This window comes from Mastacembelus armatus, chromosome 6, assembly GCF_900324485.2.
Source record: "Mastacembelus armatus chromosome 6, fMasArm1.2, whole genome shotgun sequence".
Classification (NCBI taxonomy): domain Eukaryota; kingdom Metazoa; phylum Chordata; class Actinopteri; order Synbranchiformes; family Mastacembelidae; genus Mastacembelus; species Mastacembelus armatus.
The window spans coordinates 20,802,228-20,825,814 of NC_046638.1; the positions used below are offsets into that span (position 1 = coordinate 20,802,228).

Sequence of the window (23,587 nt, forward strand, 5' to 3'; positions counted from 1 at the left end):
ATATTTATTGCACACCCACAAATTTTAGTCTTAGTGTACATGTTCTCGGTTTGATCTGTGCAAAGTACACAAAGTAAACAAAAGTAAGAGCAAAGGGAATTTAAATAAAGGTATTTTGAAAAGCTTTTTCAAATAGCAATTAGAGTTGACAACAGCACTAAGATGGCAAATAAGACCATTTAAATGTAGCTACACAAAATGTGCTTCATCAATGACACAACCTTATGCTACATATAAGATATATATAGTTCATACTTAATCTGCCAACACCTTGATTCTCTTCAAGGGAACTATGTAAGGAGTGGGTTAGAACTAAATTTAAACCATTACTACATTATACATCTTTGGTAAATCTGCTCAAATTTGTCGTTAGACAAAAACATTGAAAAATATAAATAAATCACTACTGTTGAGATGCTTTTGCATAGAACTTTATGACTTTCAAAAAATATAATAGTGCATTCATGTACCATTTTCCAAACTTCAAATATGTACCTTCTCATAGCCATGGTAAATATACATACAAAAATGTAATCTGTACATGTATACTTCTTTTTTTACCCACATTTTACACACAGTATCCAAGAAAAATTGAGAAATAGATTTTAGGATTAAATTACACATTCATACATATCCAAGACAGCACTCTTTGTCCATTATTTCAAAATGTAATCAAACTGCATTCAGCTTCAGCACAGAAGTGCCCATCAGTGATATCCTTCATATCCTAAGCTGACTCATAAGATTAGAGAGGGAGGTGATGCTGTCCCTGAGTTTGGAGTCTTCTTCCTGTCCGAGTGACACTCCAGCCAAGCGTGTGGAACCGTTCGCTCCCATGATGCACGGCAGGCTGAGAAACACCTCTGCACCTATGCCACCCCAGCCCTGAGGTAAACAGGTGAACATATAGTATCTTACATAATAAAATATTTACAATCCAGAGATCTACTTTGATTCAGAAACACTTGATAAATCTACCTGAGCCAGCGTGGAGACAGAGTGGACCTTCATTTTATCTGTCAGGATACTGTTAGTGATGTCAGCAATGGACAAACCGATAGACCACGATCGCTGGCCTTGATTCCTTATCATTTCAAATCCTCTAAAAACACAGAAAATATGAATAAGAGAAATTTTTCATTTTTAATTCAAATGCAAAAACAATCCTGAAGGATGAGCAAGCAGCAGCATTTTCATTTTCCAATCCCATTTAATACTCTAAGCACCAGTTGATTTTTCTGTAAAGGTTTCAGCATACCAGATTACACAACCTACAGCCTTAGTTTGAAGTTGCAGTCATTCATGCCAATACCTGTCTAACAATGGTTTGGTAGAGCTGGAACCCAGAGCGATCTCTAGCTGCTCACTGGAGTTCAGCCCAGTGTTACTCATCACAGTAACTGCAAGACAAACACACTCAGTCATGCGTGTCAATTACAAGGGGCCTTTACAAAAGTGAAGAATGTGATTAGCAGGTAGCGCAGCATTACTGGTTATGCAAATACAAAATAAAAAAAAGGACAGATAAGCAAACAATGAGAACAAAGGAATAAATGAGCAGATGTTGAGACAGGTATTCACTATGACAAGTGAAAAATGAATCCTTTCTGGCTCACCTTTGTTGTCTGAAAATTCTCCTATGACCCAGGCTTGTTTGTGGGTGTTCAGGGTAATATCCAAAACATGACTAAGGCGCGCTGAGTCTAGGTTACAACCAGCTCCAATCACCCGTGTCGGAGGTAAGCCACTCTGCCTCCAGGCAACATGGGTCATGATGTCCACTGGAATTGGACAAGAGTGAAAACAGCAAATATAATATGGTAACGAGAGAAGAGCTGTGTATTCCTCACAGGAAGTGTCTTTGTCGCTGTCACTGACCTGGTTGTGAAGCGATGAGCATCACGGCGTTAGGGCTGAGACGTGCAAGATTTGGAATGATTCCTCTGTACAAGTCTACATTGGTCTGGATGACGCCCACATACGACTGCTCATTGCTCCACGCATTTGCAGTCACCACGACAACCCTGGAGCCTGCGGAGGCTGATACATCTAACAAAGGAGTCAGGACATGTCTATCAGCAAACCTTGTAAACCATCGTAAACACTCGATTCATTTTGTATAGTTATGTATAGTGTCCTGAAGTATAATGACATTCTGCTAACATTGAAACAATCTGACATCAGTGATGACTCAAGCCAAGATGCAATCATGACAATGCAGAAAATGGCGTACCTCTGGATACCTCAACCTTTGGAAGACTGAAAATCTCTAGATCTGCACTTCCACCTTTGGTGGAACTGTCAGCAATGTCAATGAAAACCAGTTTATCCACTTCACACTGAAAAGTAGAGAACAATAAACAGTCAACATGAAGAATAACAATTGGGCTTTTTTTTGTCAAGGTGATAAAATGGTACACTACCATATAAATACAAATGGTTATTTACCTTTGCCAAAATGCTCATCACTGAAGCCATTCCCAAATCTCCTCCACCAATAACTGAAATTTTATTGATCAGTTGATCATGATGACTAATTCCACCTTAAAAGGACACGTGTTGAGTTAACAATAACAAGTACTTATCTGATTATTGATAACAAAGTTTCACAGCAAGTTAAGTACCATCATTAATCTGGAGATTAGAGACAAAAGCCAGGAGCTCATGGGGGTGTTTGCTCTCGCCTGTGGTCTTTGAAGAGAGTGGAGGATCCTCCTCAAACTTGGCAATCATCTCAGTCAGGAGACCCACCACAGATGACTTTGGCTGAAACAGCACCAAAACTGATAAGAAGACCACAAGCCCATGCTACTGAGATTTACCTGTCCAAATATAAGTATGGAAACGTACATAATCCCAGTTGTGCAGCCCTGGCAGATAGATCCGCCCTCGGCCGTCAACATGCTTGCCTTCTCTGATGACCATGTTAGGGGTTGGTCTGAGAAGGCATATGGGAGGAGTGAAGGGGAATGAGTCCATCAGCCACAGCTGAATGGGGAAGTTGTAGGAACGGCCTTAGGAAAAAATAACAGATGCTGGCGTCAGTATGCAACAATGACCTCATGCTGACATGTTCAGTTTTGTTTGTCATCAGATTATAAAGCTCTTTCACCCACAGGTCAGTCATACCTTCATACTTGACTGGGATGTTACCAATTATTTTCAGAAGATCTTTCTGTGAGCTGTCACTGAATGCTGAAAATGAGAAAAGCAGAAAGAAACCAAATATAAATCTGATGCAAGTGTTGAGATCTACAAAAGATGGATAAAGTGTGTTTCCTAAGAAAACCTCACTGTATGTGCCTGTTGATGGTTTCATCTCAGAGTAGAGTCGATGGATCTTCTGTAGTTCCTCAACAGCGACATCATGGAATTTGTACTAACGGGTGAAAAAACAGAAGTCTACACATTCTTCATAAATGAGACCGTTCCTTTATTATTTTTCATGTTTTGCATGGTTGATACCAGATAGTCATGTATCAGATTTGTGAAGAGCTGTTCTGCATTGATCATTGATGACTCATTTGTGCTGCTCTTTGCTAGTGTTTTCCACTTCACTTTACTCTTTGTAATACTACAGACGTGTTGTGGATTTGGCTCAGGAAACACATTTGCCCAAAATAAATGCATTATGGTTTCGTCTGACCAAAGTATGTGCGCTCAATATTAATCAGTCTTCATGGTCTTTGGCAAAATTTCATCTTGCAGTTTTGTGATTAATAGTTTTCTTTTTTGAACCATGTCTGTGGACGTTGACTTCAGGCAGTGTCATTCACACTAATTTGCACAGACAATCCATCTGCCAAGTCATTTAATTGCCTGTCTTTCAGTACATAAATACCAACCTGTGTCTAACCACTGCTGCAAGTGTGATTCGACTTCTGTTCAGCGGCCTGCTGTTCCTGTACCCTTTGCCATCTTTATGAACTCCAGTCTGGATTCTAGTAAAAGCAGCTCCTTGCCATGTAAAGCCATGTTGCATTAGACACAAGAGGACAAACCAGGAGCTGTGGTTCAAAGCCTATTTTACAGCCTTAAATATAAACACAGGTACAATCACTTTTAATTGTTGAGCACAGTTAAACTGTCTATTGTTGCAGTGGTAGTACGTATGCTGGCATTTCACCTTCAAAATAATATACATATTGTAAGATAGTACAATATTGTATATTTGTACTTTAGTGATATTGGGTTTGCTGTATACCCAGACTATATGTTTATATATGCATCACTTTGTATTTATTTTCCCTGTACTTTTTATTGTTGGAAGCAGGGTGGCCATGAGCAAACACTGCTACAATCTCTGCTTGCTTCACTGGTTGGACACCCAATGAGTGTCCAATAATATTAGGCTGCCATTTCTCAATTGCTTCACTGTGAAGCTGCTTCACATTAAGACATTAAAACGACCCTCAGCCTCCACAGCTACCTTGGAAAACATGTTCGACAGCAACTGAAGGAACATAAACACATCTTTAAAGCGTTTAAGTAAACTACTCTGAGTACACCATTTCACCCAGTGATCGGGAACCAAAAAAGTCAGTTTCTTGCCTTGGTCTTATATTGTAATACAGTTCCGTGTCATGCGCTTCTCTTCAGCACATAAAGCAACAGATCTGGTTGAGCCAGTTAATGAAGGCTGACAGCAGCTGACACCTTTTCGACTTTTATTGTGAAATCCGTTCATTTGGGAATAACTAACCTTGCAGAGGATCCGCTGTATTTTCTCTGAGCTGAGGTCCATCTGCTGAAGTGCGACAAAAATATCTCGCTTCTCTGATGTTTTCCCTTCGTTTCAACGTCAACTTCAGCCGTGGAGGAAAACACAGGCATCCGCAAACTTTCAGGAGTAGCTAAGCGAAGCGACAGAGCATGCCCACTCTGTACGTCAGGTACGGAAGGCCGAGAGGGACGCAACGTAAGAAACTACTAATTATTAATGCGAAAGTCTAATAAACAAGTAAAATATTGAGCGATTAGTTTTCTCTCAAGAAACAACATAAAAAAATATAACATTACACACAACATATGGCAGGAAAATATTTTAGCAACATTTGCTGTAGATTCAAGCTTCGGTATATATTACTAAGATTGTCATATTCTGAGAAAACGTTGAGTTAAACTAGACAAAAACTTTAGGCAATAATTCTGTCACACCTCTTAAAGAGAAACAACATAGCATGTGGTAATGCTTTTCTGCATATTCACCAAAGTTCATATGGAAAAATATGCAACATTTGCTCAAAAACAACATGGTATCAACACTTAACATTGCATGTTATTGTTAGTCTAAAAAACAAAATCCCTCTTCCCTACGTATATTTGTCTTTGCAGCTGTTAATTTTAAACAGTGGGACTGTTGACAGTGTAAACATGCACTCAGTGGGGAAATTAAATAAAAGTAACAGGGAAAACGTGAGAACCTTATATAATTACGCCTGAATGAGTTGTGCATATATTGTCTTTGACATTTTCAGGTTGCCTTTGACAAAAATTCTTCAAGTCAGTGTCATGTATCACCCAACTCAGTTTTTCTCCAAACAAGCAGAAACGATGCAACAGGGCCCCAACACTGACAGTCACTAGGCTTCATGTGTTCAGATGGCAGACCCAAAGCTCTGTGTTTCAGGAGACGCAGGAGCTTTTATTCATCTCAGTGGCAGATGCATCAGTTCTTTTTTTGCCTCTTGACATTTTTCTTTTTTATCTCCTCTTCCTCTCTTTTCTCTTCTTCTAGATCTTCTTGCACAGCCAACCTTAGACTAAAATAGCACAGCAAAGAAACAGAAAAAAATAAGTGTGGTAAGTAGGTAAATCCTGGGGTTTTCAGTACTGATGTAAACCACATTTGGAGTTTAGGACTGCGAGGTTAATTTTCTTCCTACCTCCTCGCTTCTTCTTTCTGCACATCCTTCCAGCTGCTCTCCATGAATTTAAGTGCATAGTCACTCTCATTCTTGTATCTGAGTAAAACAGTAAAAACCAACATAATTTGAATCAGAGTAAAAATCTGATTATGTAATAAATTAGAATATAGCAACACAACACTTACTTGTTTCGATCATAGCCAAAGATTTCTTTAATGTGCCTGGAAATTTCTTCTTGTTCCTCATCTCCATCGTCAATAAAATCGTCCAATTCAGAGTCATAATCATCTTCCTCATCCTCATATTTCCTCTTATAGGCAGATGTGATAGGTGGCAACATTGTGCCTATGTATATAGAAATTCACTTTTAATATACAAGAGAGGATTTTTTTTGCCTTTTTGTTTGGTATGAAGAGGACATCTTATGTATGGAGTTAAGAAATGTTAAAACTAGCAAGGTAATGATTTCAGAAAGTGTGCAAGAGTCGACTTCTGTCCAGAAGGTGAATGACACTGAAATTTCATTCTGCTTATGTGTCAGAAAGGCTGCTGCATTCTGACCCAGGAATACTGACAAAGGCTGTGGAGTGTTGCTGACACACCTGATTGAGTTTGGCAAACACGTTCTTTGTCAGAAGCTGTTTGCCCCAACATTAAGATAACAATATTAACATAATTTGTTAAAATGTGCATTTCACACATTGTTTTATGATGATTACTGTAATGTGCTGCTAATGTGTGCTATGAGCCAAAATGAACTGCTCAATATACTCTTTACTGTGTGTAATACTAAACTACATTAAGTCATATGTGTCCAATATACTACAAATAAGAAATACCTAATACTGACTTTCTATATTTTTCTGCATTGTTCATGTTTATGCACATACTGCTCTCTGTCGACTATCGCAAAAATTATCACAAATGCAGTCATTGCTTTGAAATGAATCACAATCATATTTAATACAGTGAATTTTCAAAATTATGTTTTGCAGCTGAGTGACCATATAGATTGTTTCCATGGGAATATGCAAAACATACAGTGAAAACAATATAATCTGACAGTTAAAGCCATTGTTTCATTTCCCATAACAACCAGCTGTCCAGCAAATATTAATGTTACTGTAGTCTCAGAAATATTACTCTCAATGACACTTTAGGTCAGCTTTCAGTGTTGGCTTTCAGTCAGCTTCATCTGTCTGAACCCTGACACTTTCACAACACTGCATTGATATAAGGCATATTATCAATACTTCAAAAATGTGTACTCAAGGTCCAAACTCAGTTCTTTACTAATATCATACTGTCATTCTCTTTCTAGTTCTTACCTGGTGGTCTGTGCATCATAGGTCTGGGTGGCATTCCTGGTCTTGGTGCCATCCCAGGTCTCTGTGGCATTCCTGGTCTTGGTGCCATCCCAGGTCTCTGTGGCATCCCAGGTCTCTGTGGCATCCCAGGTCTCTGTGGCATGACTGGTCGAGGTAGAACCCTTGGTCTGGGTCCACCAACATTCTTGGAAGAGATGGTCTCTGACACCACAGTGCACTTGGGTCTTCCAGGTCCTGATCCAGTACTGCCAGTTGATCGTCCAGGTACTTGTCCTCCACTACTGGGCCGACCAGGTCCAATACCTGGAGGACGAGTTCCACTACCTCCAAGCTGATCCTGTAGACGACTCCCACCACTCTTTGCCTGGAGTGTGCCTCCAGGTCTTGCCTGAGGTTGACACGTAGGCCTAGGAGGGCCACCCAGTGAAGGCCTCATCACTGAATTTCCACTCGATTTTACTGCAGAATTAATTCCAGGTCTTAGTGCTTCTCCCTTGGGAGACTTGGAACCTCCAACTGTAGGTCCCTGTTTAACAGAGCTACCCTGAATGGGCCTGGTCTGTTGGGAACTCCCATGTTGAGATTTCTGACCAGTTACAGCTGTACCAGGAGGCCTGCTCCTAGTTATACCTGAAGCTCTTCCTTGAAGAAATACTGAGCTTTCTTTTTTGAAGGTAAGGTCACTTGAGGTGCTGGATTTGTGGCTAGATGAGGGATTGGAGCCCACTTGCTTGGTTGAAACCTGAGAACATGTGGCTTTCAAAGGAACTTTACTATTTATGGTACCAGATGAATTAGACATGCTTGTTTTGGATCTGTCTCTATCACTGTGAGATTTTGTGGGTCTGTCTCTGTGACTAACAGAGGGCTTGGAAGAAGATTGCCCCCCATTGCTTGTTAGTGTTGGATGTAATTTTTTCCCTGACTCGCTGTTCAGATTTGGCTTTCCTAAGGAGTTCTTTTGTGGTTTGCAGTTTTTCTGCTCCTTCTCTAGAGTAGTTCTCACTGAACTAGAGCTAGACTGAGACTTGCTCTCTTTTCCCCTCTCTGCCTTTGAGTCTTTGTCGTGTCTCTTAGCCTTACGCTCCATCTCCAGTTCCCTTATCTCATCAGCTGTGCGGAGCCTTTCTTCCTTTCTCACTACTTTTGGCTTTAATTCAACTGGCTCAAACTGCTTTGTCTCTGCCAATCTGAGTAAGTCTGCAAAGTTCATGTGGGGTGGGGCAGGCTTGGGTGGTCCACAAGATTTTTTAGAAGAGGATTTATTACTATTACTACTCCCACTATCACCAATGGTCTTTCCTGGTCTCAGTCGCTCTAGCTCCTGCTCCGGTTCAGAATCTGACTGTTCATACTCATAATTATCCTCATCATCCTCTGGGTCAAACGAGTTATTCCTAAATCTTTCTATATCTGTTGATTTATCTTCCTGCATATCTAGTTTTGATTTCCTCTTTTTAGGACCCTCTACCACGGGGACGCCATTGTAGCCTTTAAAATTGTCCTTAGTTCTGGAAGCCATGGCTCGTGCTTTACGGTCCGACTTCAACTCAACCCTCTTGGCAAGTAGTTCCTCTTTCTGTTTCTTCATTTCAGTCTCTAAAAAATGTAGATATATATTATGTAATTAAACAATGGTTTCTATATCAATCAATCAAACCTTTACGAGGTTGGTCCTCCAGGAGCCTGAAGTGCCCACTAAAAAGGCGCAGTCACCCCAGTGCACATATCTAGATCTTGATACCTCTAGCAGTAACTGGTTTGAGGCTTGACATATTCAGTGTTTCTAATAATTAACAAGTCATACAGATGTGTTAGGGCTAACCCACTTGGTGTCTTGAAAAGAAACAGAAGTTTGTTTTGAATCGTAAAGTGGACTGGGAGCACTGAAAGGATTTCAAGAGTAGACAATATGTACATGACTATAAAAGTCCAGCTACTGTATGTGCATTAATGTTATCACTGTTACCTTTTTTTTTGCTCTCACTGTGTTGCTTCTTCAGAAGCGCCTGTACGGCAGCAGGATTTACGCCTTTCGACTTTGGGTCCTTTTTGGGTGGTCCAGCTTGTAAACTATATCTCTTCTGCACAAAGAGACAAGCACAGTTTGACAGTAGAGCAAGCACACATTTTCCCAGACTACTTACAGTTGTCAGATGGCCCAGTTATAGGTGGAATAAATATTATTAGACATATTAATCTAAAGATCACAATTAACTGCTAAGCTAAGAATATTAAAAGCACACAGGTGCTTATGAATGAATACCCTAGCATCAAATCCTCATTGACATGAACTGGCATTTGTGTGCTTACAAGGTTGAGTTAGCCAACTTGAGTTTCCAACACACCTGTACACTGCTGAGCCCCTGGTTTTGGGAGGCGATGTTCAGTATGTTATCAAAATCCATCATTTTGACAGCAGCTGACGCAAATGAAGTAGCTAAAACTCAACCGAGTGTGCTGAAGATACCGTTAGCTTTTAGCTTTCAAACCAACGAAATCAGGTCGGGATTTATCACTAAAGAACGACACTTGGACAGCTGTAAAGAAAGCACTTTACCAAACAGCTCACGGAAAGACAAAGTGTACACCGAACAGTTTGTGCTACTTTAGCTAGTTACTTCATCAGCATATGTTAACACATGCTAGCAAAGTTAGCTAACCCTAACCCGTTTACTAACCAACCACCAAAAAGCCTGAAAGACGAATTTGTCCCTTGTACTGAAAAAAAAAACAGCCTAGCTAAGGCCAGGCCAATCAGAATATTAGTGTTTCTCAAGTCTAATAACAGAAAAACACAAAACCCTTAGCCATAACGCACACAAGCTGTTGATAGCGAGTAACAGCTAGAAAGACCGAAAAATTAAAGCGTTCACAGAGTGTTGAAGGAAACCAGAGGGTTCACTGTGTGTACTTCCGTCTTTGTTAGAGCGCAGGACGTCAGCAGATACGTCAAAGGCGAGTTGTTGGTTTATCATGTTTTGTTATGCAAAGCGATGCAAATACTCAGCAATACATTATATTAATTGACATTTTGTTCTGGGAAACTCATTTTTGTTTTATAAGTTCATTCGCTTGACGTTTGATGAGTGAGTTGATGGTAATTTTGGTGTTGAAACGAGAATTTGGGCTAAAACGTTAGAAAACCGTGTAACTCGTTAAACATATTTTAACAAATTGAAAATAATGAGGCAGAGTTGTGTTCATCAGCAAGCTTAGATGTTTTTTTGTGATTTCACGTTTAGGTCAGAAGTTGCACAGAAACCCACTCCGTCAGTACAGTATATTCCAGGTTTTATGTCGAACCGGAACTTCCATTTTTTCTCCCCCTGATTTCTTTACGCAACGTCCGCCCAAAAATAACTGACGTGTGTAGACCGCATAGTGTCGCTACACCACTGTCTATTTCACATATCTAGAATACTCTAGAAATGTGATGTCAGATGTCAATCTTATTCGGGCATACATTGTATGTTATTTTCTTTTTCATATAATTCTGATGCAATTAATAAAAGAGCTGTAGCCTACCAACATTGTTAAAACTATACGGTGTCCAGTGGTCCTGCTATTCACTTTGGATCTTTTGCTGAGTAAGGTAATGATAATAAAAGTTACTATTAATATATGAAAGTTACAATTACTATGTGATATTTGTTGTTGGTATTGTTTGTTTCACATAAATAACTTAAGTGACATAGTGTGGGAACAAAAAAGCACAATACCTAGATATTGATGTCAGTATGCAACAACAATACAGGCCGTTTTTTGGTGTTTTAAATATTTACTATTCTAAATTACGCTATGTTTCGTTAAGGACTCATATATTCAACAGTCACAATGGATATTGACACTGTCTTTGACATTGCATCTAGTTTAGTACCAACAATGAATAATACAAAGTGAGTAGCATTTCTGTGTGAGAGTTTTGTGCATTGGCCTATTATTTTGGGGGCTCTTGGTAAAAACGTTTGATTAAACCAGAGTGGAGACCTACACTACACGATTCACTGTTGTTAGATCAAAAACTCAAGGTGAAGGGGAGGTGAGACAAAAGAGACACCGCTTTGTATCCATTAAAAATAAAACCACAGTCGAATCATTTTAATTGAGCAGCATTTCGATCCCATATACAGATGTTAGTTCTGCTTTGTCTTTGACTTCTGACGCCTAATCGGACCCACTAACACAGGGCTATCGGCGCACTGTCAGAAAATAAGGACGACAAAAAGAATACACCAGCAAGCTCCATTTGTGCAAAATGTAAATAAAGGCCATCTGCTCTGATATGTAAACAGCAGACTGATTCCTCCAATCAGGGTGCCCCGGACGCTTTGGCCCGCCTCCGTTATCACAACTCTTTGCTCTTATTGGTCAACAGCGAAAACCGTGTCCACGTTACGGCTGATCTAAGGACGTCGGACTGCCCACAGGAGAGAAGACAAAAACAATCCGCATCCGAACTGTTAAACAGTACAGTATAAACTGGAGGACCTAAACCGAATTTAGATCATATTTACCCTTTTCTCTGACACCACAGAGGGAGAAATGGTTTCTCCGGTCACAGTGGTGAGTACCTGCTCCAAACCAACGTTGATATTTTTCATGCATTAAAAAGGAAAAAATCGGTGGCTAGTTCGGAAAATGAAATTGTCCATCCGAATTAATGCTTATATCATTGTGTGTTCATTATCGAGCGCCTCGAGTTTCTGTCAGTGTTTAATGCTGTAGGCCTATTTCAATTATTATTCATGGCAGAGCTTGTCAGGCCAGCGCATGCTCGTTTGGTGACCAATTAATGACCAATAAACCGGAGCATGTCAGTCCGGTAATTTAAACATGTTCAGTCAGGTGTTCCGGCACTAACACGCTGTTGATAGCGCCTCGTTATTTCAAATGGTGTGTCTGTGTGTGCTGGGCACACAAAGCAGGAACTTTTATGCTCAGCACGCATCGTTTCCTCGATATTTGGACACGTTTTAGTGAGGACTGCGCACTCGGTGGCTTCTCGACACTTCACATACAATAGGACGTTTCTACACATTTCTAAACGCAGCTCCAGACAAAATGACCGTCATGTGACGGTCGTTTTTGTCTCGATTTTTATTCCTCTACCCACCAGTAACGCATGCGCCAAGCGCTGCTCCTCTCTGCCTTTCGTTTCATCTCCTTTGCTGTAGTTGTGCTTTCCATAGACTCTATTGTTCAGTCTGTCCATTAGCTCCGTAATTAACTCAACTGAGACTGCAGGGAAGTGGCCATTTTGATATGGCAACTGTATGAATAATTTAACTAGTCTAGCATCTTCTTACTTTCACAGAGCTGCTATGAAATATTACCCCACTTGCAGGGGCTGGTGTGTTGCAACTTGGCCTGTAGCAAACCCTGGTGTGTGTGGCTGCTGTGGGAGGAGCCTGTGTTCAGGAATACTTGCCATACAGTCTGGTTTCCTTAGTAATGACAATGCTCCACAGATCCTGGGGTTGCCTAACTTCTGTGTTGAAGGATGTGCTGACTCTGACTCTGACACTGGCCTCCATCTGATGTAAAGAAAGAAAATGGGCAGGCAATGACATTGGCTTTGTCATCATCCATCCATTATCTATACCCGCTTATTCCTAACCAGGGTCCCAGGGATCTGCTGGAGCCTATCCCAGCTCTCTTTGGGTGAAAGGCAGGGGTCCACCCTGGACAGGTCACCAGTCCATCACAGGGCCACATAGAGACAAACAACCTCACACACTCACCCCTTTGTGATCATTATCAAAAAAAAGTTTTGATGTCATTTTCCTTTTCATTGACATCTTATTGTATGCATTATTACATGCAGTGGTCTCAAAGTATTTTATCAAATGTCTTTATTTACATTGTAAATTGTAATCATTGAAATATTGAAAGCATTGGGAACTGTCAGTAGGTTTAGACTTCATTATCCATATCTGCTACCTTTCACTATCCATATAGTGTGAAAAGTGGTAATTACCTTAATAGATTCTGCTATAACTCTGTTCTCACTTCTGCTTTTACAGCTCCAGTGTTTTTTTTTATTTCCAAGTCTAAACAATGCTTTAGAAAACATTATAACACCCGATTCCATCTGGTGGACCAACTGTTGTGCTCGCTCTTAAGGGAATTTATACACGTTTATCCTTTATAGATGGTGTAGAATCAGCCAATGAGAGCACGGAACACCACACCTTAACTAATGTAGACTTTGGACTTCCTGGCAGGTGTCTGCTGTAGCTCAGAGATAAAGAAGGATTTCACTCGTTTAGGCTTCATTGATATAATTATAGATACATCTGACAGTTCCTCCTTGACCCAAAATGTTTTACTGCATTCAGATTTACTCAGCAATAAAAACCTATATAATGTAGACACAGATCATGTTACAAAAGATATTCTGCCATGTGAAAAAAACCGTATTTATCATTGCACTGCCTGTAAAAAGTTATCATTGAAGTAAAGCAGCTAGCTGTAAGATGAAAAGTACAGTGTTAGGATGCTGCATAGAAATAACATTGTCATATGACTCAGATGCCAAATGTGCCTGCCAGGACCATACTTATGTTACAGTTCCCCGCTGCCAAATTAAATACAGAGGAGTTTAATATGCTTCCTTGTATCATGTTTCTAACACTGGGCTAGTGGATGACCCAGAATGGATAAGGAGACCCATCCTGACTGGATGTTATTTAATGCTTCAGTGTGGTGCTTTTGTTGGTTCATGTTTGTTCCTAACAGCTGCTTGTTCCTTCCTGTACTGCAGCTTCAAGATGAGCTCCAGCACAAATAACTCACTGACAGTTAAGTCCTTTTAAAATGTATGCAAATTAGTAACTATTCATTTTGTATTTGTCTTACCAAATAATACAAGTTAATATTTCACCAGTGATGCTGCATCAATACTAGCTTGTATAAGACCTGCATTGCTGTTCTTCAGAATAAAATAATTTGAAAGAATGATTAGTTTGGAGCCATTGTTGCTTTGGTTTGGGATATGAGACTACTTTAGCAAAGGAAGTTATTTGTTCATGCTGTTCTTTCACCCCCAAAAAAGTACAAATAAAAAATGTATTGCTTCTTAATGCCTATGCACATACATTCATTTACTTTATTATCCTTTATCTGGCGAGAGAGGCAGGTGTTTACAGCCAGTCAGCTGTATGTGCAGATATGCTGCTGCAAAGAGCTTTTATTTGTAATGCAGTCGTTCAGATTTCTAGATGAGAACAAAGTGATTCATTTTGCTTGCCTCCCAAATGAGACAGGATGTTCTGTATTCATCCAGGATTTATAGATGTCGCTAATGTCTCATTTGGTGTCCCTGCAGAAAAACTAACACCTCAATCAGTGAGTGGAGTAGGTTACAAGTGTGACAACATTGTGCTTCAAAACGCTGACAATCTCATTTTGATAGCGCCTCAGTGCAATGAAACTGTGAACCAGACCAGTTGATGAATTCCAGCAGGCAATTACACCTTCTTGATATCTCTATTTGATCCAGTCACTTTTTAGCTCAATGGGAAAGGGAGTCATGTATTAGAGAAGAACAATTACATCTGGTAGTACAGCAGTAATATGATAGTAAGCCTAGTATTTTTATTAAATATTAACTTTGAAATTTTTCTTGAAACATGATAAAAACATATTGTATGCTTTATGCTGTAGGTGCTTCTCTTGTGTGCTTCTTATGTTGTTTCGGCCTTTTGTGTCTCTCCTATCACTGCATAGATGCAAGTTTACAAGAAATACAATGGAAACTGCAATGTATGGTTCAGATTCGGCTTTAATAGGGCCAAATGTTATAGGAATCTCTGACTCCCTCCCAGGATTCTGTGTGGCTGCCTCTAAACCCCTTACTAGGCTCTGATGATCTACATATTGTTTTTCCCACAGATATCAATCACACTGTTTGTGGTTCACTGAGCCCAAATATCTTTGAACCTTGGCCTGCAGATTTCAGGCAAAGCATTTTTAGTGCACCTCATTTAGCTATGGATAGGCAGTTTTATTTGAGTAGTGATTCTACTTAGAACCAACCTTGAATCCTGACAGTACAAGAGAAATTTGTTGCGATTTTCTGTGTCCTGTGCTTAAGTAGCCTCCAGTGGCCTGATAAGCACAGTTATGATATTGGATAATCAGGGAGTGCTGCCAGGGTTCTTTCCAAAACTATTCGATGGTGCCCATTTGGCCTTAATGGGATAGATAGACTTACTATACGAATACACACATACACACAGACACACGCACATTTTTGTCAGACAGTATGCTTTAATCTTTATTTATATCTCCATTTGTTTTATGAAGGCCAGGTAACATGCATAATGGAGAGAGGAGAAATGCATCACTTCACATTATACACTTAGCATTAGTTTTACTTCAGTGGGCAAAATCCTCTCATGCTATTTCAATTTGTAAGAGACTTTAATATCTTAAATTGACAGAAAAGCAGACAGTGAAATACTGTTTCATCAGTAAACGTTAGCATAGCTACTTTATACCAGCATTGGGCCTTAGTGATTATGGGGAAACTAGTTATTCATCTTTTTTGGCCCCTTTTGTAACAAGCCTATGTGTTGGAAGACAAATTTGTTTTGTTAAAGCAAATGAGAAAATTAAATTTGTGGATGCAAGAAGCCATGATCACAGCCTGTGTGTAAAGCTCCTTCTGGTAATGAGTGCTTTATAACACTGCCCCGTAAAAAGAAAGGAAAACATTGTAAGTTGAAAGACTTACTGTCTTCACTAAAGGTTCACTGAAACCCCTCACATATATTTGGAAATGCATATTTGAAAATACAGTGTTTAGTTTTTGTTTTTGAGCATGCACCAAACCCACGATGGAACATCTGAGTGAAAGTAAAGGCACACAAAATAACCGGGTGTCTGCATTCTTGGCCATTCTGTGCGGCTGCCTCTAAACCCCTTACTAGGCTCTGATGATCTACATATCGGTTTTCCCACAGATACCAATCACACTGCTACAGTAGCATGTTAATGATACAGAGCTCCAGCATACAGTACTTCAGCTAAAACTGTGGTGATGTGTCCACACTTTTTAGTTTAGTCAGAAAGTGTAGTCTTGTGCTTGAGAGGAAAATACAAATTGACTTCTTGGCATCCTGGTGACTTAGTGAGGGCTGTGTTTGTTAGATGATGTAATGTTATTTTGATCATTCAGTAATATGTAATGTAAAACTTAAATCACAGTAGATACCACACCAAGACTTGTGGTCTGAACATGATTTTGACCATGTGTGAACTTTCCTGTGAGATCCCTATTGTTTTCCAGCTGTGTGTAAAGTCATATCAGTTACACCAGGATGGGTTTGAGGTCACACAAACATTGTGCCTAATCCTGTACTCTAATTTGGTCTGCTATTTTTTTTTTAATAGTTGCGCAATCAAGGCCCCCGACCCTCTGCCACGAGGTGGTGGTGGGTGGAATATATGAACTAGTGACCCCTAATTTGTGTCATCTCCTCTCTTCCTCATTTTCCCTCCTAATCACTTGTCCACCTCTAAATCCAGCTGTTATTTGAATGCATCTCGCTCCTATAGCCTCACTTCCTCACACTGCCTTTCCTCCACCCTTGCATATTATTTTGATCATTATTACAATGGGAGCATCAGTTTCGTTTGCATCATTTTATTTTACTACAGAAAATTGTGGAGAAAATAACCCAAAATTAAATTAAATAAAAAATTTTGAAATTTTGTAATATGACCCCCTTTGTCATTATCCTCTCTGTTTTTCTTGTATTCTTCTCAACTGTCCTCTAATGATCTCAGGTCAGCTGAACCCTCGCTCACTTGATTTCTCTCCCAAATCAACATCAGTTCTTTATTGTCCTTCTATGATCCAAGAGGGTGTTTCTCAGAGCCATATTGTAGGTGGGTGACCTTAGCCCTTGTATATTTCGACAGTAAGGAATATGAATGGTAGCACAGTTGGGAGGAAGAAATGGAGAATATGCCTCACTGTTCTATTGAACATTGAGAAGCTGATTCAGGGGAGGAAAGGAGAAAGAAAAACAAGGTGGTGAGAGAGTCCAAAAAAAGAAAGGTTATTGGAAGTCAGAGGAACAGTGTGGGAGCTTTTTGCATTTCCTCTTCTTCTGGTCTGCTGTTTCAGTGTTTCACTTCAGTCACAAAACATGTTCATGTCTAAAGTGATATAAACTATTCACCACACAAAGTTTGATGACTCAAACCACTCTTCAAAGTAAGGAGAAGAGAAATTTGCTACCTGTGTTTCCTCTTTTAAATCAACATGTGACTTCACGACACACAAGGTGCTGACTCTTGAGGTTTTCACTTCTTATGAAACACTTCGTGTCTGCCTTGATTAAAAGCTCCTTTTGATAAATCCAATTTCAAACAGAAAGACAATATTATCAGACTGTTCTGACTCACTGAACAATATACAGTAACATCACATAATCATGCAGCTAGCTGTGTTTAAATAATATGTTAAATAAATAATATATTTATTTAATCTGCTTCCAGGTCAAGAGTGAAGGCCCCAAGCTTGTGCCCTTCTTCAAGGCAACCTGTGTATACTTTGTGCTGTGGCTGCCCACTTCAAGTCCATCCTGGTTCAGCGCCCTGATCAAATGTCTGCCCATCTTCTGCCTCTGGGTCTTTTTACTGGCACATGGCTTCACCTTTCTAGGTGCTCACTCCAGTGCCCGCAAGATCTTGGCTGGCCTGATCTTTTCTGCTCTGGGTGATGCCTTTCTTATCTGGCAGGAGCAGGGCTACTTCATCCATGGTGAGAGAGGAGCCCCATGCATAAACTCTGAATTACATCTATAGGATAGTTTCTTTTATGTGGATTTTACTTTTGAATGGCTAATTGCAGTTTCAACTGGTATCTTAATTTCATAGTTTTGGTTATATGGTAATTTCTGTTTGTAATAGCAAAGCAGTATCTGAGAAGGCATTGGTAACACAGTAAAGAAGTTCACCTGGGCAAAGCATTGGACAACAATGTTTTGGTTAATTATACAGGTTTTAAACAAATCTCCAGGTTAGCCAAACGGGATTTATTGCCCAAGTGGTTCACTGTAACATAATTTACAGACATAATTCTTGGTCCAACTTTGACCTGCTTTATTTTATTACATTACATACATATTATGTTTATGTTATCCGTCCATCCATCTTTTTCACCTTATCCGGGGCCAGGAAACATTATTTATGTTATGCGTATACAGTTTATTACTGAGTTATTGGGAACAGTCCGGGTTCAAACCTTGATTGACTTGAAGCCTTTTTGTGTGGAGTTGGCATGTTCTCCCTGTGTCTGTGAGCTTTCTCCAGGCACTCAGGCTTCCTACATTAGATTAACTGGTGGCTCTAAACTGCTCATAGGTAGCAAGAGTATGTGATAAAGATGATGGATCAATAGATAAAATAGTAGCTAATCTGACAGAACTGTTTTATTATATTTATATGTTGTTTAATCATGTGACAGTTTATGTTTTCTACCATGTTGTTTTACACTGGATAAATAGATAGGATACTGTTTTTTACGACTCTCTTTTGATTTAAATCATATACATAATTTATATAATGTTCTGCAGGCCTTCTGATGTTTGCCATCACCCACATCCTCTACTCATCTGCCTTTGGGATGAAACCCCTTAATGTGTGGGCTGGCCTCGTGATTTCTGCCGTGTCCTCTCTGAGCTACATCCTGTTGTACCCCTACTTGTCCGGCCCCTTCACTTACCTCGTCGCGGTCTACATTGCTCTGATTGGGTTCATGGGCTGGCGGGCCATTGCAGGCCTGCAGCTGGCCAACGATCTGTGGACCTGGACCAAGTTGTCTGCCTGCCTGGGCGCCATGCTCTTCATGGTCTCCGACCTCACCATTGCCGTCAACAAGTTCTGTTTCCCTGTGCCCCATTCACGTGCCATCATCATGGCCACCTACTATGCCGCCCAGATGCTGATCGCGCTGTCAGCCGTTGAGTGCCAAGATGTGGAGGTGGCCAGGAAGAGAACATGAGGTAGCAGGGTGTCTGTGGCGACTAGCTCCAAGGTGGGGAGAGTGGCAGCCGCCCTCCCTCCGGCCCTCAATGTTCAAGGGAACATTTCACTGCCAGACCCCCAATCCTCAGCCCTCATCTCAGTGCGGCGCCCCTACATCATTGTTACCATGGCAACTGGTCTGCTACAGCCTTGACATGCCGCCCTACTGCTTCACTAGTAGATGGAGATATGGTAATATTATCTTTAACCTTTCCCAACAACAGTCCTACCTGATTCCTCCGATCCTATGGCTGCCTCTCAACCCTGGTTACCATGGAGACAAATGTAGTAGTATTAACCTGCTATATATAGATTATTACTTTACATTTACTGTTATGTTTTAATTTAAAGGGGAGCATTTCACTAGGGACCTTCATGGAGTGTGTATGGGAGAGTGTGTGTGTGTCTGAGTGTGCCTTTATGTGTGTGTGATTACCAGTCTTACCTCACTTTCCACAGAGTCCCATCACACAGTCACCACACTGATAACACACACATCATCTTTATGTGGTCCAATAGTACAATTTAGACTCTTATTTTTGTTTTGTTGTCTGAGACCTTTTTTACTGACTTGCCCATGTCCACACTCTGCTGCTTTGTGTTTCCCTGATTTAAGAGTGCTATTCTTAAGGCCAGGAGCATACCCACACCTGTTTTTATTAGCTACAGTCCCCTCTATTTCATGTACAGCAACCACACTGCCATTGTTTGCTGTTTTATTTAACATCCCTAACAAATCCACATTAAGTCTGTCTAGATGCATTATTTCTCTGTTGGGGTGTCCTTGAATAACTAGCTGTACAGAGGAAGAGTCTGGGACAAAAATAAGGCACTGAGGTGGAAAGGCACGGGGAGTAGGTTGCGTGACTGCAACCAGTGTGTATTGTAGCGTTAGTGGGAATTAGAGGAGGTGGGGGTTTGTGAAAGCTTGATTCTTCCTGCTGAGAATCCTGCTGTCATAGGGAACACAGTAAAAAGCATAGTCATAGCTGACCACTGTACACCATTTAACGTGTTGCAACCTACACCAGCATCTCCTTTTGAGAAGTGTTATGTTTTACTGCAGAGGTAGGCAGCTTCTGATTGGCTGAAAACACCTGACCCAGGTAATCAGCATTGGGGCGGGGATAGTTGGAAATCAAGCTGGCCAGTGGCACTCATGGAACATGGGTTGCCCACCCCTGTGATAAGTGTTTTGCACCCCAATAGTGTTTCAAAGAAACTGGTGCAAATGTTGACATGCTCGCACACCAGCCACTTACAGCTCCTGCTGGTTTAGTTATTAGGAAAAAGTCCACAGGGTTCTTATTGCTGTGCTCGATCAGCCGACCCATGCTGTCATGGGCCTGGGACCATGTTAGGAAGACTGAAGAGAATAGGCTATGTTACTTGCTCTTTCCTGGATGGAATCTTTTTAGCTTGTGTACAGACGTGCTGAGCCTAAAAAGGCACCCACTTACTCATGATGGAACATCATAAAAACATGCACATAAACATACACATTGCCCTGGGGCAGCTTGACAAAAAAAAGGGACTTGAGGGAACTTGCTTGTCATATGAGGGAACAGTTATCCCATTATTCCCAATAATTCCCTCTCACAGGACTTCATCAGCTTTAATCCTGCCAAAATCCATGGCAGCTAATCCCCAACAAGTTGGCTGATACTCTGTTTCATCTATCTCACATTTTCCCCCTCACTTTTCATTAGTTTCACCTGTGTTAGGATAGGATAGACTTGTGTTAGGATAAAGTGTCTTCATGCGTATCTAGCAAGTATACTCTAGCTCTTTCTTCAGATGTCTACATACTGTATGTGCATGTGTGGGAGAGTGTCATTGAGTGACTGTCTGTGTGTGTACTTTGGACCAGTCAAATCTAACTCAGCCAGAAATACTGTGAACCATTACAGTTTGTATGGAGTAGACACACTACTGGATATCTCACGAGATATGTATTCTCACGAGACTCTTAAACCCATCAGCTCTTTATATTGGTTTATGTTTTTAGAGCATCCGTTGAATCCCTCGCTTAATTGCTCTGAAATATGGATGATTGACTTCAGGTTAGTATTTGTTGATTGGGTGGATCCAGCCTTTGTGTTTCATTTGACCTAAATAGTGAGCATGTCTATAGTCGTGCACTGCTCCTCCTGAATGTACCCCAACATAAGTATGTCTCTAGCTTTAAGATTAATACCACTAACAGTTTAATATACTGAAAATAACATTGGTGTTATCAAAGTACATAGTGGCAATTGAAAGTATTAATAATTAACAAAAAATATGATATAACATGCTGTATAAGAAAAACCCATATTATAGAACTTTTATGCTAGGTCAATGACCCATGGAGCTGTCGGTAATACACCCAGAAACGCACAAAAAAGACACACATCAAAATGTGTTTATGCTTCAATGCAACCATCACCATGGCAGATCTGCAGGCAGACCATAGTGTTGATGCTGGTGTTGATAAAGTTGTTTTTTTTTTCCTCAAACAGCAGCAGCCCACAGTCTTAGTTTGACCAGGAAAGACACTCAGACCAAACAGCTATTCTGAGCTGCTGATTTGCCAGATAGTTCCTCAGTCTTCTTTCAGCCTGTCAGCATGCATGTCAGCATGATATTTCTGCTTTGTCAGTGTGTTTGTGTGACCACTTGTCTTCTGTTCCATGTTTTAATTTGTCCTCCCAGCATTGTTGCAGACTCCTGCTCTGCAGTACAACCCCTCTTCTCATCTCATCTGGCTCATAGGCAGATCTGTCAACAGTTAATATAAGCCTTTGTGCTGAATGACATCTGCACAGGCATACTAGCAGATTTGTTTTTCTGCTTATTCTGTCTTAAATCATGGTTCAATGGGGTACAAGAAGATATGCTGGTTAACTGCATAACTGGACTGACCCATGTGTGCAGCCTGAAGTAAAACTATGAGGGGATGGGATTGAGTCAAGCAGTCTTACTCATCTCTACTATGTGGGCAATTTATGTAAGCGCTACTGTCTTTGTCCTCTACCACATCAAGCCTGTTAGCTTTTGCTCATGTGGCCTAATGGCTACATGCCAGAAGACTGGCTTTCCCTTGAAGTATTTCTGAGCTTATTTTTGCTGCCCAACTCACACTTTGGAAATTCTCCATTACTTTGGAAGATGCTTTTCTGAGTCTAGTAGATGATTTTTATCCTGTAAAACAAGAAATAAACTTGAATGACGTATTGAGTCAGAAAGATGCCAGTTATTATCAGTTATTATCCATGTCAGGATTGATTTGTTTTAAATATTTACTGTTTTCTGCTTGGTGTTTCAATTTCTATTTGACTGAGACACAGACAACCAAAATGCAGAGTTCATTTCACTGAGTGGATGTTGTTAATATTAGAGTCCACTCGTGTATCCAACAACCTTTACTGAAGGAGACAGGCCCACCCTCCATGCTGCAGGAGGGTTTTTGGCCTTGCACTTAGGAAGGAGGTTATTGTTAAGCAATACTGTAGCTGAAATTAGGTGAGGAGGTGTAATACGACACACAGGGGAAGACTCTCTCTCCATCCTGTTAGCTGCCATCCTGTCCCCCCACATATGGCAGGCCAGCAGGCGCGTCACTTTACCTCAGCCTGTCAACAGCCCTGTTGTTGACAGCTTTGTGTGTGCAGACAAAAGGGACCTGAGAAAGCTGTAGGAGGCCAGTAAGGTTTCACCTGCACAGAGAGTAATGAGCTGGAACCATTAGAGGACCTGTGCTTTCACTTAGTCCTCGGAATATGTTGGCACTTTTTACATTTCAAGTTTCCTTCTTTTTTTTTTTTTTAACTTTTATAATTTGATTTGAAGCCTTTGCTGTTAATGTGCCGTGCTCATTATCTGGCATCTGTTGACATTCAAACCATAAGGCTGTAATGTTTGTACGTCTTCTGCATGACAAGTGGGTGAGATTAATCTTCCACATCAGCACTTACCCACAGTGATGGCTACACACCCGGGTGTTTTTATTACACTACTTTTATTACACTACAATGTCAGCGTCAGTATGAGTACATAAAGAAAAAAAATCCATCTTTGTAATATTAATCTGAATCTGATGTGTTGCACATTTCTGTACCGGTACCAAGAGCAAGGCCAATCATCCTCTTCACAGAACTAACAGCTGTAGTGTATACATATACTCATTTTTCCTTTACTCTTTTCATTTATTTCATGAAAACAGAAATTAAGATTTAATTTGACAGTTTTGTCATAATGTTTATAGTTTAAGCACAAAAAAGCAATGCATCAAGATGTGAGAGAATTGGCATTCAATTGTTCTTGAGTGTTGCAAACCTTTACATATAAAACTTCAAGTGTTAGCAGAAA

General features: G+C 40.4%; 3 protein-coding genes across 4 annotated transcripts; 1 reads left to right on the forward strand and 2 right to left on the reverse strand.

Annotated features, from left to right (window-relative positions):
• Positions 1-124: 124 nt before the first annotated feature.
• Positions 125-4,888, reverse strand: uevld (UEV and lactate/malate dehyrogenase domains). The gene is made up of 12 exons (XM_026310791.2): positions 4,703-4,888; positions 3,295-3,379; positions 3,130-3,195; positions 2,851-3,014; positions 2,625-2,766; positions 2,449-2,543; positions 2,234-2,339; positions 1,879-2,049; positions 1,617-1,781; positions 1,313-1,400; positions 979-1,102; positions 125-885 (listed from the first exon to the last, which is right to left on the reverse strand). The coding sequence occupies exons 1-12, from the start codon at positions 4,742-4,744 to the stop codon at positions 721-723; spliced, it is 1,413 nt and encodes a 470-aa protein (XP_026166576.1). The 5' UTR covers positions 4,745-4,888; the 3' UTR covers positions 125-720.
• A 298-nt stretch (positions 4,889-5,186) lies between these two features.
• Positions 5,187-10,082, reverse strand: spty2d1 (SPT2 chromatin protein domain containing 1). Of its 2 annotated transcripts, XM_026310788.1 has the most exons (6): positions 9,544-10,082; positions 9,165-9,279; positions 7,196-8,794; positions 6,053-6,212; positions 5,886-5,963; positions 5,187-5,762 (listed from the first exon to the last, which is right to left on the reverse strand). In XM_026310788.1, the coding sequence occupies exons 1-6, from the start codon at positions 9,604-9,606 to the stop codon at positions 5,669-5,671; spliced, it is 2,109 nt and encodes a 702-aa protein (XP_026166573.1). In that variant the 5' UTR covers positions 9,607-10,082; the 3' UTR covers positions 5,187-5,668. The 2 variants fall into 2 exon arrangements, with proteins under 2 accessions (XP_026166573.1, XP_026166575.1); XM_026310790.1 differs by lacking the exon at positions 9,544-10,082 and having other exon boundaries at positions 7,196-8,796; positions 9,166-9,279.
• Positions 10,083-11,623: 1,541 nt separating this feature from the next.
• tmem86a (transmembrane protein 86A) lies at positions 11,624-23,440 on the forward strand. The gene is made up of 3 exons (XM_026310792.1): positions 11,624-11,761; positions 17,708-17,972; positions 18,787-23,440. The coding sequence occupies exons 1-3, from the start codon at positions 11,741-11,743 to the stop codon at positions 19,212-19,214; spliced, it is 714 nt and encodes a 237-aa protein (XP_026166577.1). The 5' UTR covers positions 11,624-11,740; the 3' UTR covers positions 19,215-23,440.
• Positions 23,441-23,587: the final 147 nt, after the last annotated feature.

Bases quoted from the DNA above. Each gene is read 5' to 3' on its own strand.
- uevld (XM_026310791.2), bottom strand. From the start codon at position 4,744: ATGGACCTCAGCTCAGAGAAAATACAGCGGATCCTCTGCAAG. The intron at 2,767-2,850 runs GTACGTTTCCAT...GTGCTGTTTCAG, and splicing joins GGCTGCACAACTGGGATTAT to CCAAAGTCATCTGTGGTGGG. The intron at 2,544-2,624 runs GTACTTAACTTG...TGTCCTTTTAAG, and splicing joins TAATCTCCAGATTAATGATG to GTGGAATTAGTCATCATGAT.
- tmem86a (XM_026310792.1), top strand. From the start codon at position 11,741: ATGGTTTCTCCGGTCACAGTG. The intron at 11,762-17,707 runs GTGAGTACCTGC...ATCTGCTTCCAG, and splicing joins TGGTTTCTCCGGTCACAGTG to GTCAAGAGTGAAGGCCCCAA. The intron at 17,973-18,786 runs GTGAGAGAGGAG...AATGTTCTGCAG, and splicing joins GCAGGGCTACTTCATCCATG to GCCTTCTGATGTTTGCCATC.
- spty2d1 (XM_026310788.1), bottom strand. From the start codon at position 9,606: ATGATGGATTTTGATAACATACTGAACATCGCCTCCCAAAACCAGGGG. The intron at 9,280-9,543 runs GTGTGTTGGAAA...CTCTTTGTGCAG, and splicing joins AGGGGCTCAGCAGTGTACAG to AAGAGATATAGTTTACAAGC. The intron at 6,213-7,195 runs GTAAGAACTAGA...CTATATACATAG, and splicing joins TATGATGCACAGACCACCAG to GCACAATGTTGCCACCTATC.